General features: G+C 38.4%; 1 protein-coding gene and 1 long non-coding RNA gene across 2 annotated transcripts in view; one reads left to right on the top strand and one right to left on the bottom strand.

Annotated features, from left to right (window-relative positions):
- Positions 1-5,443: 5,443 nt before the first annotated feature.
- Positions 5,444-13,091, bottom strand: part of Il12rb2 (interleukin 12 receptor subunit beta 2) — a 74,811-nt gene continuing 67,163 nt past the window's right edge. The window contains exon 15 of the mRNA XM_027949552.2: positions 5,444-8,488. Within this exon, the coding sequence (XP_027805353.2) occupies positions 7,946-8,488 (543 nt within the window). The 3' untranslated portion in view covers positions 5,444-7,945. The remainder of the gene's footprint in view (positions 8,489-13,091) is intronic.
- LOC139707255 (uncharacterized) lies at positions 8,351-12,070 on the top strand. The gene is made up of 3 exons (XR_011708855.1): positions 8,351-8,601; positions 10,814-10,952; positions 11,331-12,070. It is a non-coding gene; the product is annotated as an uncharacterized lncRNA (long non-coding RNA).

Here is a 13,091-nt window from a genome sequence, read left to right as displayed (position 1 = left end):
GGTTTTCACTTATACTTCTGAAAAAAAGATTGTACAATACAAAAGTTATTCGTTTGGATTGGATGTATCAATCTACCTACTAGTCTTGACATCTTAGTAAGAGGTAATTGTTTTTTAGTGATGGATAAACTTGTGCTGGTGTTTTGGATCTTATGATGCTGAGCATGTTCTGCACTGGTGCTAATGTCTAATATAATTTTATATTTACAAAAAGGCCTGCTACCCAGAGGCAAGTATTAATTTAGTCCATATGGATTATTGACTCCTTTTGAAATTGCAACATACACACTCTTAAATCAGTGTGTTTAGACTTTAAGGATTCAACTCTTTTCTGAACATGTAAATCTCTTGAATTCCAGCAACATATTATAGAAAACATCTGTTATTCAAAAACACTTCAAGTTCCATTTGCTGTCAGCCATTGTCACTAGAGAACACACAGCAATATCTGGTATGTTGCAAGCTTTCAAGATAGCCTAAACTTGAAAAAGTTGATCCATTAGTTGTGTCTGATGGATGTGAATTTGCCTCCTAGTTCACTTTGTGTCAATAGCTAAAACTGTGAACCTAACTTTCTCTTATTCGTGGGTAATAACTGAAAATAAAGATTTATTTTCATGCTCACTTCTTAAAAAGTTATAAAAGCAATCAAATAGGAGCCCTCATTGTCATGTGTTTCCCAGTTTCTGACCTCTTCATACCCTCAAGATGTAATGCTCATTTAAGTTTTAAAAGTATTACATTTAGGTTTTATGTGAGGTTTTTATTTGATAAACTTATTTGGGAGAGATCCCCATCAGTGACAAAATTGGGAAAGTTTAAGTTCAGGTAAAATGAATTTCAAGGGTTTATGTGACGATTTTCATTTCTCTTAGAAAATCAAGTTTCCACTGAAAATCATAATGCCAGTTTTCAATGGCTAACTGGGTATAGTACTCTAGAGAGGAAATTTCTTAATGGATATAGGTTCCTTAAATAGTGTGACTGATGTTTTGGTGAGTTTTTATCTTGATGCTTTTAAATGAAAATAATATCAAGAACTGAAGCTTTTAAAGACATTTACAAGTATACTGAAATGACTGGGGGTATGGTTTACTAGTTGAATACTATTTTAAGACTTGAGTTATTTAAGCTCATAAAATGTGTCACAAGATAATGTACATCTAGTACCTTTATTCAATTTTATTTTTTAAAAATGGAAGTAAGACACATCATCTCCAGGGTTGTAAATATATTGGGGGCTTATTTTTGGTATGGGTTTGGAGGGAGAATATTAAGTATTCATTGTTATTTTTCTAATTGTTTGAGATTGCACTGAAATAGAAAAGTATTAATAGGCAGTTGCATACAAAGTCTAAATACTGTGTATTGAATTTTAAAAATGACTTTTAAGAGCACTAGCTGGTGGAAGAAACCAACAGGTATTAAAGTTAAAAAGGAGAAATGTGAAGTCGCTAGATCCTGACGTTGACTGAAAGGTAAGACTATGCAGGTACCTTAAAAGGACATTTGTCCCAACCTTCAGCTGATATACAGTTCTGCTTTCTAAAGAAAGTGCTTAGAAAATATATTCTAATTCGAACATTTGTAATGAGATTGATGTGCAAGTGATTGTTAAACCCTACTGAATGCCCGATCCAAGTTTACTGAGAGCCCAGAAACTTGATCATTATTATCTTTTTGGCAAGCCTGTGCCTAGTAGTAAAGGCAGTAAAGTAGTACCTGATTAAACTTTTGCAGCCTAGTAATAATCTATCAACATAATTTGCAAGACAAATTTATTAGGGCTTTGTCATTTGTTTTTCAGTGTTGAGGATTGAACCCAGAGCTGCACACATGCCAAACACTACTACTGAGCTACATCCCCAGTCTGTCAGGGTTTGTTGAGATAATGGCAGCTGTAAGAATTTTGGGTGGTTACTTTTTGCTTAGCTGTGTGGGTTGAGAGGTACCATTTACCTTGGGCATGATTCTTTGAACCTGAGACCCTAGTTGGTTTTGAAGTTTGAGAATCGATAGTCAGGTGAAGGAATTAAATCCAAGAATATAGTGAAACAAGATTATAACCTGTGCATAAGAAGCTTAAAGTGCTATATCTAAACAGTCTGTCAGCAAACTTTAGCCTGTGGTCTGTTTTTTACATTCCTGAGTTTTCGTTTTTCTTTTTTTGTGGTGCTGGCATTTGAACCCAGAGCCTTAGAAATACTAGGCTGCACTCTTATCACTGCATTCCTGAGGTAAGAATGGTTTTTAATAGTATTGAAGGGTTAAAAAACTCAACAACAACAACAAAACCCCAAAATGTTGGTAGTCCACAAAGCCTTTGTGTAGCCCTTTCCATAAAGTGTGTGCTGTATTCTTACTCAAGCTGTTTCTTCCAGGTCAGCATCTAAGAGCTCTTTGAAAATAAAACAGTTCAAGGTACAAGCTAGATCCTACCTCACAGGAAGTTATGAAATAAATTCATACTTTGATGTCTATAATCAGGAAAGGGATGAGTTAACCTGATGGCTTTTTAAGGCTGATTTTGTTTCTTCAAATAAAAATTGTCTAGCAACTTAAATGTATGGATCTGCTATAAAAGTTATCACAATACCATTAGGTTTCACATTTAGTAGTGCTCATATCAATGCTCAGGTGTTGCTAATCAGTTTTTCCATAAGAATTATTCATGTCTTACATAGGCAAAAAACAAACAACCTGGCACCAAATTAATGATTTCTCATAACAGTTTTTCTGCCTGACATGGTGGCATACCTGCCTGTAATCCTAGTCACTTGGGAGGCTAAGGCAAAAGGATTGCAAGTTAAAAGGTCAGCCTGGCAACTTGTACTCAAAAAGTAAAAAGGACTGGGGATGTAGGTCAGTAGTTGAGCATCCCTGGATGTCATCGTCTCAACAAAACCGGGCAAAATTTTTATAGCGTTTGTGATAGGTACTAAGTAACTGGGAGTCCACTTTTAAATAGAAGGAAAAGGTGAGAAGTGACAGTTGAAAGTTGGAAATTTGCAGTCCTTGAGTTATTAGGTATCAAGTCAGTAACATCCCTTTTGCTGCCCATGTGGGAGGGTATGGCAGTTCCTATTGCATTTGCATAGATAATTCCTAGGTTTTGTATGTGGAAGACAAACTGTAGATGATTGGTTCACACCATGTGAACCAGGTCTGAGACAACTACTGTGAACTGACCTTGTGGCCTTTATTTCTTAAGTTTATTACCTGTTACTGGTGTGGAAATGTTGAGTGAAGGGCTGATATTCAGGATTCTGATGTTAGGAGAAAACGGGAAGTTGCTTTGGACAATTCTATTGGTTTATACCGTATCACTTCAATTGTGGTAGCTGATTCTTGCCATTTGCCTGAAATCAAATTGGGACTAAATATTCTATTAGCTAATGAGTAATGTCAGAAAATTTTTGTTTTATTTTGGGAACAAAATATTTATTTTATTGAATTCATTTTACACCTGGGTTGTAATCACACGTTAACCAGCCACGTGATAATACTTAGACAAGTGCATGTTAAATGTTTATCAGAATATTAACATTGCTGGATTATTTTAGAAATCACAAAATTCATCCAAGAAGATGAATGTTTTTATTTTCCCCCATTACATGGCCAAAAGTGTTTGGGCTTTCATGATTCACATATAACAACTGTTAGGAGGTAGATAATTGTCCATTTCCCCTGGGAATTCGGAATTTCTAATTAAATTTACAAGGACTTTTTTTTCTTTTGTGGTAAAACAACTTCCTTTAAAACTGCAAACAATTTGGCTTCAACTTGGTTTTGTGTTCCATTTTGTAATATGCATATTGATGAAGGCACTTCTTAGGTACTAAAGGCTAGATTAGGATCTTCTGAACAATGTACAGGCCTGGATTTGATAAAACCATTTTTTAAGTTAGATGTTCACTGGCTACTAGCCATGGGGGGAAAAAATCATAATCCTACCTAACAGGTATATTATATACTTCACATCACTGTATTTTGTTCATTACAGTATACTGTATCTTGAAGATTAAGTGGCACTTGGTCACTATATGTCAAAATCCACATTATTTTTTTATAGCAGTTGTACTGATCCCTTGCATCTTGAGTCTTGCTAGAGCTGGAAGTCCTGTTGAATGAAGAAGTGCTTTTGATGCTGTGTAGCTAATTGAAAAATACAACATCTGAGAAGTTCTCTTCAAGAGAAAAATGTTTATTAAGGGAAAATTGCCAATACCGGTTGATTGAAGAACATAACTAGTATGTCCCTTACAGGGCATCGGGATGTTTCCTTTTTTAGGTTTACCAATCTAGGGTTGTTAAACTTTAAAAGTAACCTCAGGTTTTTAGAGAAAACTTTGAAATGAAGACTCCCTCTAGCTGGAGGAATGACTTACTAAACATCCTTGCTAATTATTTTTCCTCTATTACAAGCAAGTAAAAAGTGGATGTAATATTTTAAAAAGCTGTGCACAGCTTCTCTGTAAGTTACCCTGCCATAGATCACAGAGGGTGGGAGTTGGCTCTGTTTACAAGCATTGGACAGAATCTGGTCAAATTGAATTATAGTATGGGGTTGAGAATAATTTAGGAAACAAGTGTTTTCCACAGTGTTGTGAAAAGAAGGCAAATGGACTTTTGCTCCCTTTGTGATGGAATAAATAAAGTAAGATTTCTGTTTCTAAATGAAATTTTGGGAATTCCTATTTTTACCTTGAGAGATGGGAGGTGGGAAAGGGAGTCTCCTGGATTCTCAGTTTGGGCCACAAGAAAATATCTTTAGGTTATGAAGTTCACTTCTTGGTGCTAATGTGCAGGGAGGTACATTATATACTAACTTGGTAAAGTGATGGTTACATTAGATAACAAGTGAGTTGGGGTTTTAATAAGTGAGTTTTGATAATTTTCTTCCAATTATGCAAATGTCAGGATTGTGGATGTTTTAAGCTTTTCCAGTGAAATTTCTGGGTCCTTGAGAAAGTTTATTCTTGGAGGGTCTTGTAATTCCCCTTATAATGTTTCCTTGGTTCCTATTACCTAATAGGTGGCAAAATGCCTAGCATTAGAAAGTGAGGGTATTTTGAACCTCACCTGACAGGCATATAGAGTTCCTTGAAGTTGGGAAAGTTGAGAAGTGGCCTGAAGCCAGCACAGTGGTATACACCTGTAAATCCCAGCCATTCTGGGGTTGAGGCAGGAGGTTGATAAATTCAAGGTCAGCCTCTGTAACAGCAAGACCCCATCTCAAAAAATATATAAAAATGGGCTAGGGATGTAGCTGAGTGGTAGAGTAGTGCCCCTGGCTTTACTCCCAAGTGCAAAAATTGACCTGAATTGACTCAAAAGGACTGGCAGCTCATAATAGATTTTTTAGAGATTTGATTGAAGTCTGAGAAGAACCTACTTTAGAACAGTTTTGACATTCATAAATAAAAAGTGACTACTAGCAAAGTATGGAGCCAATTATCGTAAAAGAAAGATGTTTATTTGCATTTCAACAATTCCCAAGCCACAAAATTGAGTCAAATGTAGTCTTGATGCTTTTTTTTTTTTTTAACTAAATAAATGGTTTAATGGTTGGGTGTGGTAAACCCTGTAAGCCTCTGATCCCAGCTACTCCAGAAGTTGAGCAGAAGTTGAGGAAGGATCACAAGTTCCAGGCCAGCCTGGGTGATTTAGTTTGAATCCCTTTCTCAAATTTTTTAAAAAAAGGAGGGCTGGGGATATAGCTCAGTGGTAGAGCACTTGCAGGCATTCAGGAGGTCCTGGGTTAGATCTCCAGCACTGCCCCTCCACCAAAAAAAAGTATTATTGAAAATAATGCCATATTACAGTTTAATTAGCATTTTTGTTCTACATAGACTCTAAAGCAACGGGGTGTCAAAACTAGTGGAATCTGATTCTTACCGAAGGGTGATTGAGGCTCTCACACCTATTTTCATCAATGCTATTGAGGAATCCTGCATTCACATTAGGATATTTATGCTGTTCTCTGGGCTACGTTGATAGGAATAAAGTTACATATTCTATTTCAATTTTTTTTAATGGTATTAAGGATTGAGCCCAGGGTCTCCTTGCACATGCCAGGCAAGTGTTTGCCACCAAGCTCTATCTCTAGTCCTTTTCAAATTTTATTTTGATATAGGATCTCCCTAAATTGCTGAGGCTGGGCTTTCTCAGCTCCAGAGGAGCTGGGATTACAAATGTGCATCACCATGCCCAGCTGTTTGTTCAAATTGTATTGAATATTGCCCAGCTGCCCTCCAGAAAACTGCTAACACACCAGTTTCTCTGATTAATACCTGGCTAATGTTTTTAAGTAATCTTTGCTAATCTGATAAGTGTGAAATATCATTTAATAATATTTAATTTGCATTTCTTTGATTCAGGGTGACTTTTTCATGTTTATTGGGCATTAATATGTACTTTTTGATTTGCCTACTCATAGTCCAGTTTTTCTTTAAAGTGTTAGCATTTCTCCTCTTAATCCATATGAGTGCTTTATTAATAAGGAAGCTATTTTTGGCATACATTGCAAACATTGTGTTTCATAAGGTTTTAATTTTAATCTATTGGAAACAATCTGGTAAAAGTTGTAAAGATCCATCAGTTGGTCAGTTGATAAAATTGCTTATCTTTTTTTTAGAAGAGAAGAACTTTCTGATCTGTTTTGTTTGAGTGTGTTTGATTCATAAAGGTTCACCCATTAGCCTTTAATAAAGACATTTAATATAAACATCCATGAGTTCTGTAGGCTAGAAAGAGGGAAATAAGCCTTTGTAGTGGTATTGGGACAGGAAACAACTGTATCGGGTGACTTAAAAGAATAGAACCTTGTGAGAAGAGATGAGTTGAACAAATGAATTGATTATAAGAAGCTCCCTCAGCTCCAGTGTTAGTCATTGGGAGTGGGTAAAGCTTTCACCCAGGCTTGTTGGGGATTTAAGAAAAAGGTTCATGGACTTTTCTGCTGTACTTTTGGAAAAGGTTCAAAGTGCAACACTTGGAGTTGAGGTCTTAGTCCCAGAGATAGCCCTGGTCCTGAAGGCAGTACTTGCTGCAGCAAAAAGAAGAGGAAACTAGGGGTCAAAGCCCTTTCCAAGAGATCCAGAGGCTGGCTTACCTAAGGTCCCATGGTGGGTTTAAGTAGCTCTCCACCATTCTGCCTTGATTTCACTGAAAGGGCAAGGTAAAATGAAACAAGCAGAACTAGGAAAAGTAGGAATAATAAGTGATAGTTGTGAACATTTTGGAGGCCCTTTTATATTGGTGTTTACCGGTATTTTTTGTGTCAGCATCTATAAAACTATGTTGACTTGTTTTGAAGGCTCCTTATAATTCTCATTAGTGTATTCAACATCTAGAGTTGTACTATCCAATGCAGTAGCCACTAGCCACATATAGTTGTTTGATTATAATCAAAATTCAGTTCTTGGGCTGGGGATATAGCTTAGTTGGTAGAGTGCTTGCCTTGCATGCACAAGGTCCTGGGTTCAATCCTCAGCACCCCCTCCCCCCAAAAAATCAGTTCTTAAGTCACACTAGACAGTTCAGGTGGTTAACAGTCAACGTAGCTAGTGTATACTGTATTGGACAGTGTTGGCAAATAAAACATTTCCAACTGATATAGAGGATAAAGCCTGGTGGTGTTTTATAAATAGTAGGTGCTTGAATGATCCTTTGGACTCAAATTACTACTGAGAGTTTGGTTTCCACTCCTTTCCCCCTTTTCCCTTTCTTATTAGCATAGCCAAGACAGTTGTCAGGAACTCAGGTGGGGAATTCTAGGTCCACATGTAACCTTTAGGCTTTGAAGAAAGCTGGCAGGACCACCCTCTAGCTGCAGCCAGAACTGATCCTACCAAGGATTATGACAACTGGAGTAAGGGCTGGGTAAATGGGGCATGCTGTGCTGATTGAGGACACAGACTTTTCAGGCTTGGAGCCTTACCATTTAGAGAATGAGGGAGTCACACCCCATCTTTAACTGATCTAGAGTCAGCTTTTCACCACAGGAGAAGTTGAGTGGGTGAAGGGAACTTGACATGAAAACAGAAAGTGAGATGTGCTGAGGCTCCAGTTCTTCCAATTGGTCAGCGAGAGGAACCTCATGTGAAGGGAGATCATCAATGTTGGAGGGTAAGTAGCCCTCATGGCTGGGAAGGTAGTCCCCTGGGAGAACTGTCAAAGGGCTGGTTATTTTTCCTGCCTTTGAGCTAGTGTCCTTGCTCTCCAGCACCTTATACAGATCCACTAGCTGTCTTGTCTCAGCTTTGAGAGCTCTGGAAGGTAAAGGGCTGGAGGCACTGTACACTGTGTCTTCCTTAGAGGTAAAGTAACCTTGGACTCCTTGTCCCCTTACTGGCCACTTGAGGCAATGGGGGTGTCTGAAGACTGGAGTCATTTGATGGAGAACTTCATTGATGACCAGCGGCTCAGGCTCTTCAGGAGTGGACCAGGACATCTGGAGCTTGTCCAAGGGCAGCTGTGTCTTCTCCTGGGAGAAGGAATGAAGAAGCAGCTCTTATTGCTATATAGGTTTCTCAGAGGCCTCACAACCTGGACTGCCTCAGCCCCAAGTGGAACACTGTAGACCCTTAATTTTCAGAGGTAAGGAAAGCAAAGCAGTTAACATTGGTCAGGTAGGCAGGAGGCAGGGACTTCTCCCTCAACCCCCAGTGAGTGAGTCACTACCTGGATCAGCCTTCAGCCTGGCTGTTTCTTCTAATGGGAATTGAGCTGTCCTACCTGTTTTCCTCCAGGGCCAGTGAGTACAAAGGAAAGGTTGAGCCTATTTTCTGTCAAGGGGTAGTGACTGAAGTGATGCTAGAGCTGAGTTCTGAGAGATGTGGAGTATGTCCCAAGGATGAAGTGGTGGGCAAAGAGGACTGACATATTCTGGAACCTGCTAGTTATTCTTATTGGAAAACTGAGGCTTTGGAAATAGGAGAGGGTCACATCGTGGAGGGCCTTGTAAGGGATGCTTAAAGGGTTTGGTCTTTGATGGAACTACTGAAAGCAGTTAACATTGGTCAGGCAAGATAATATCCTTGTCAGATCTGCTTTCAAGAAAGACCACTTGAATAGCTTTTCTGGAAGTTTTCTGTTCTTTTTTCCTTTAGCTAATTTTTTTTTTGTAACAGATAAAAATTAGCAAACAATTTTCGTAATTATGAATTTCTCTTCTCAGTATCCTGTTGGTTACTAGCTCTTCAGTGTCATATCTCTTTCCTTTCTGAACTCGCTGCCCATTCCTGAATCCAAGTCCTAGGCACTTCACAAATATTTCTTTTACCAGGCTTTATTTGGACTCTCTTTACATCCTAAAAAGTATCCTACACATGAACTGCCTGATTTTTCTAAAGCAGAGTTCCAATTATTTACATATACACACTTCAGCCTGACCATGAGTTCCTGCTTCTTCCTCTACTTCTCCCTATTTCCCTTCTCAGGCTGCTCCTTCAGCCATGGTCCAGACTTACTTAAGACATTCTTGTAGTGCTACCAAGACACTTCGCCCTGCTAATATTTGCTCCACTGTGCTCTCTTGGCCCTTTCCCTTTCCATGAAACCCTTATTGGCCATTCCTTTTATAGGATTCCTACGTGAGTGAGGAAACCACAAGTTAGTTTCTTGACACATGATGCTTTGTACTACCACTTTTTTCTTCCTCCTTTTACATGTCTGCAAGCCATTTGCTCATAGGGACCATGTATTAAAGGAGGAGTAGAATGACAAAAAATAAAAATAGCCTTGGGACAGGGCAAACCCTGAGGACTAGTCCCAACTCCAACAACTGGCCTGGATAAACTTGATCAACCTGTCTGGGCCTCAGTTTTCTCATTTGTCAAATGACAAATTGTGCAAGAGAATACAATTTATCTATTGGCCTCTGATGTTGCCACCTTTGCCTTGTGCATGGCAAAGATCAAGAAAGTGAGTGATGGGGCTGTTAGGTTTCCATGAAGGTCCCTCACAAGAGCTAGAAGGGGCACGTGTGTGTTTCTCTTAGAAGTCTCCTCTTCTCTGCTCACTATCCAAACTGGCCTTGGAATGTTGATCTGGCTTGGAACATGGCTGGCAGTTGTGGGAAGCAGAGCTGCCAAAGTGCTGCTACCACAGATGTGGGAGAGATTAGGCAGGGTGTGGAAAGGGCTGGTTGTTTTCACAAGGTGAGGTGTTCACTTTGCCTCCATTAAATCCTTGGCAATACTCAGAGAAGTTGCTGTTCCTCAGAGCTTTCACAGAGTAGGCCCTTGGGCCAAGCCCTGGAGGGGAAATCCTCTTTAAGCCTTCATTGGTCCAGGAACCTCATGGACACTATTTTAAGCTTTTACAAGCTGGATACCATCCCAGTAATCCCTTTTATGATTTGGCCTTTTCCTTCAGAGCTTTAAGGCACATGATTTTTTTCACTCACATAAGAACTGGTAGGGGGATGTGAGGCCTGAGAGCTCAAAGCACATTTTGTGGAAGTGAAAAACACTCCCTTGTATTTCTGCAGTCTGCCTTCAGCAGGCACCAGGAGGGCAATATGACTCCTTAAAAATAGTCTACCCACTTCAAGGGTCAAGCCATATGGCATTCTGAGGCTGCTTCAAGGTTTTCCTCTTGGATGCCATGTTTAAGCTACCTAAAGTTTTAAAAGTTTCTAATTTCATTGTTTTTTTTGGCAGGGGGTACTGGAGATTGAACTCAGGGGCACTCAACCACTGAGCCACATCTCCAGCCCTATTTTGTATTCTACTTAAAAATGGGGTCTCACTAAGTTGCTAAGTGCCTCACCAATGCTAAGGCTGTTTTTTTTTTTTTTTTTTTTTAGGTTCAAAAGGAATATTTAATGAAAATAAAATGGCCCTCATACTTCCAACATTCTCCCCCAGATGCAACTGCCATTATTGATTTCCTATAATCATATGTAGCTTCCAGAAATATCCTGTATACCTATTGCAGGCATATAGGTATGTATAAAAATTTCCTTCCTTTCATACAGATTAGAACTCACTTTAGACCACTGTTTTTGCTTTCAAGGATGTCAAAGAATTTTAGACACACATATCCTTTTTTTTTTTTTTTTTTTTTTTTTGCTTTTACTTATAATGCTGCAATGAGTGGACTTATGCTACACAACTTTGGGCATTTGTATCCTTTCTTTATCTTCTTCCTACTTTACTTTCTCTAACACTTTACACGTTTTTCTTTGCATTTGTTATAAGCTTATGACTCTGTATCCCCTATATTACCTGTGCATAGGCAGGCAGAGGTCCTGATGTTAAAGCTACAGTTTGAAGGCAGTTGTCTGCAACTGACCCAGAGCTACTTCCCCTGTGCTGTTTTAGGCTTTTAACACCTTGAAATCTCAGCATTGGAAGAGAATTTCAACTTCATCTGTTTCAACTCCTGGCACTTGAATCCCTCTAACACCAGCAGGGACATCCTTCTAAGGCCTCATGGCTATAGAGTGTTTCCATGGATCATCGCAAGATTGCCACCAAGTGAGGGCTAGTCTGCTCAGCTCAGAGGTTTGGACCAGTAGAAACACTCCCCTCACCCTATGCTTAAAGCTCTGTTGGAATGTACAGTGTGATGGTGGACAGCACATATTGCTTGTATGTGAATCTAGTATCATCCTCTATTAGCTAACTAGTGTTGCACTAGTTACTTGATTCTTTCTCTGTGCCTCATTTTCCTCATCTGAAAAATGAGGATAATAATAGCACAACCTCTTTTTATTTATTTTTTAATAGTACTGGGGATTGAACCTGGGGGTACTGTACCACTGAGCTACATCCCCAATTTATTTTATTATTTTGAGACAGGTCTCACTAAGTTGCTGAGGCTGATCTCAAACTTGATTTTTCCTTCCTTAGTCTCCCAAGTAGAGATTACAGTCATGGGCTACTGAGCCCAGTTTAACACAACCTTTTAAAACTCTATGTGGATTAAATGTTAATGTATGCAATGTTTTAAAAGTGCCTGTCTTGGGAGGCTTAGGCAGGAGGATCACAAATTCAAAACCAGCCACAGCAACTTAGGCTATAAGCAACTTAGATAATAATAATAATAAAAATTTAAAAAGTGCCTGGCACATAGAAAGTAATATATAAATATATATTATATAAATACATATAAGTAAATTCTATATACAGTATGCTTACATATTATGTAGTATACTATATGGAGTATACAGTATTCATATTTATATATTATATATAATGTATTCTATATTAGAAATACACATTGAATATGTTATAGAAATTCATATATATGATATAGAAATACATATGAAATATGTTTATTGCTATTATATATTATAGTAGAATAAATGTAATATGTGCTATATAATATACATTTTAAAAATATATATTATATATAATGTATAAATAAATGATATATACTATATATAAATATACTGAATATACAACATAGTATAATTATATATGGTACATTATATATATTTATAAATGTTTGTATACATATTTCTGTCATTATCACTGTTGTGACTTAACAGGGACAAATCCTTTGATAGAGAGGAGTCATAAAATATGCGTGTTCCCAGGAGGAGAGTAAATGATCTTTGCTTTGTATGACCTTTGTGCTTCACATTATTTAGTCCTCTCAACAGTATACAAAGGAGATATTGTTCATTCTTATTGTACAGAGGATGAAGCTAGGCTGGGATAGTAGAGTAAGTTGTTCAAGAGTCTCACACATTGTAGTGGCAGAAGCTGACCTCTGGCCAGATTCCAAAGGCACTAAACTGCAGTGACTTGAATTCCTAAAGCAGAGATAGCTGGGATCAGCTCCTTCCCAAAGCAGAGTCTGGTAGTAATGGGCTTCTGGCTGAGGAAGGGTATGGATGACAGAAGGCGGCACTGGGTGATTAAAGAAAAGAATCTTGGAGAAGATGGGCTTAAGTAAGGTCTGAGAAAGGGAGTCTGGGACTGTCAATACCCTGGGCAATGGGAAGGATATTGGCATGTTCCTTCCCTCACCTATTGCTCCTCTTAACTGCAGTCTTGCTCCATAATACAGATGCCTTCTATTTCCAGGCCTTCCACTAACAATGGCCCATCCTGCCCTGTGAGCTGTTCTCACCT

The sequence above is a fragment of the Marmota flaviventris genome, chromosome 10, assembly GCF_047511675.1.
Source record: "Marmota flaviventris isolate mMarFla1 chromosome 10, mMarFla1.hap1, whole genome shotgun sequence".
Lineage (NCBI taxonomy): Eukaryota > Metazoa > Chordata > Mammalia > Rodentia > Sciuridae > Marmota > Marmota flaviventris.
Note: the sequence above shows the minus strand (reverse complement) of the source record. Positions and strands in the feature narration are given on the sequence as shown.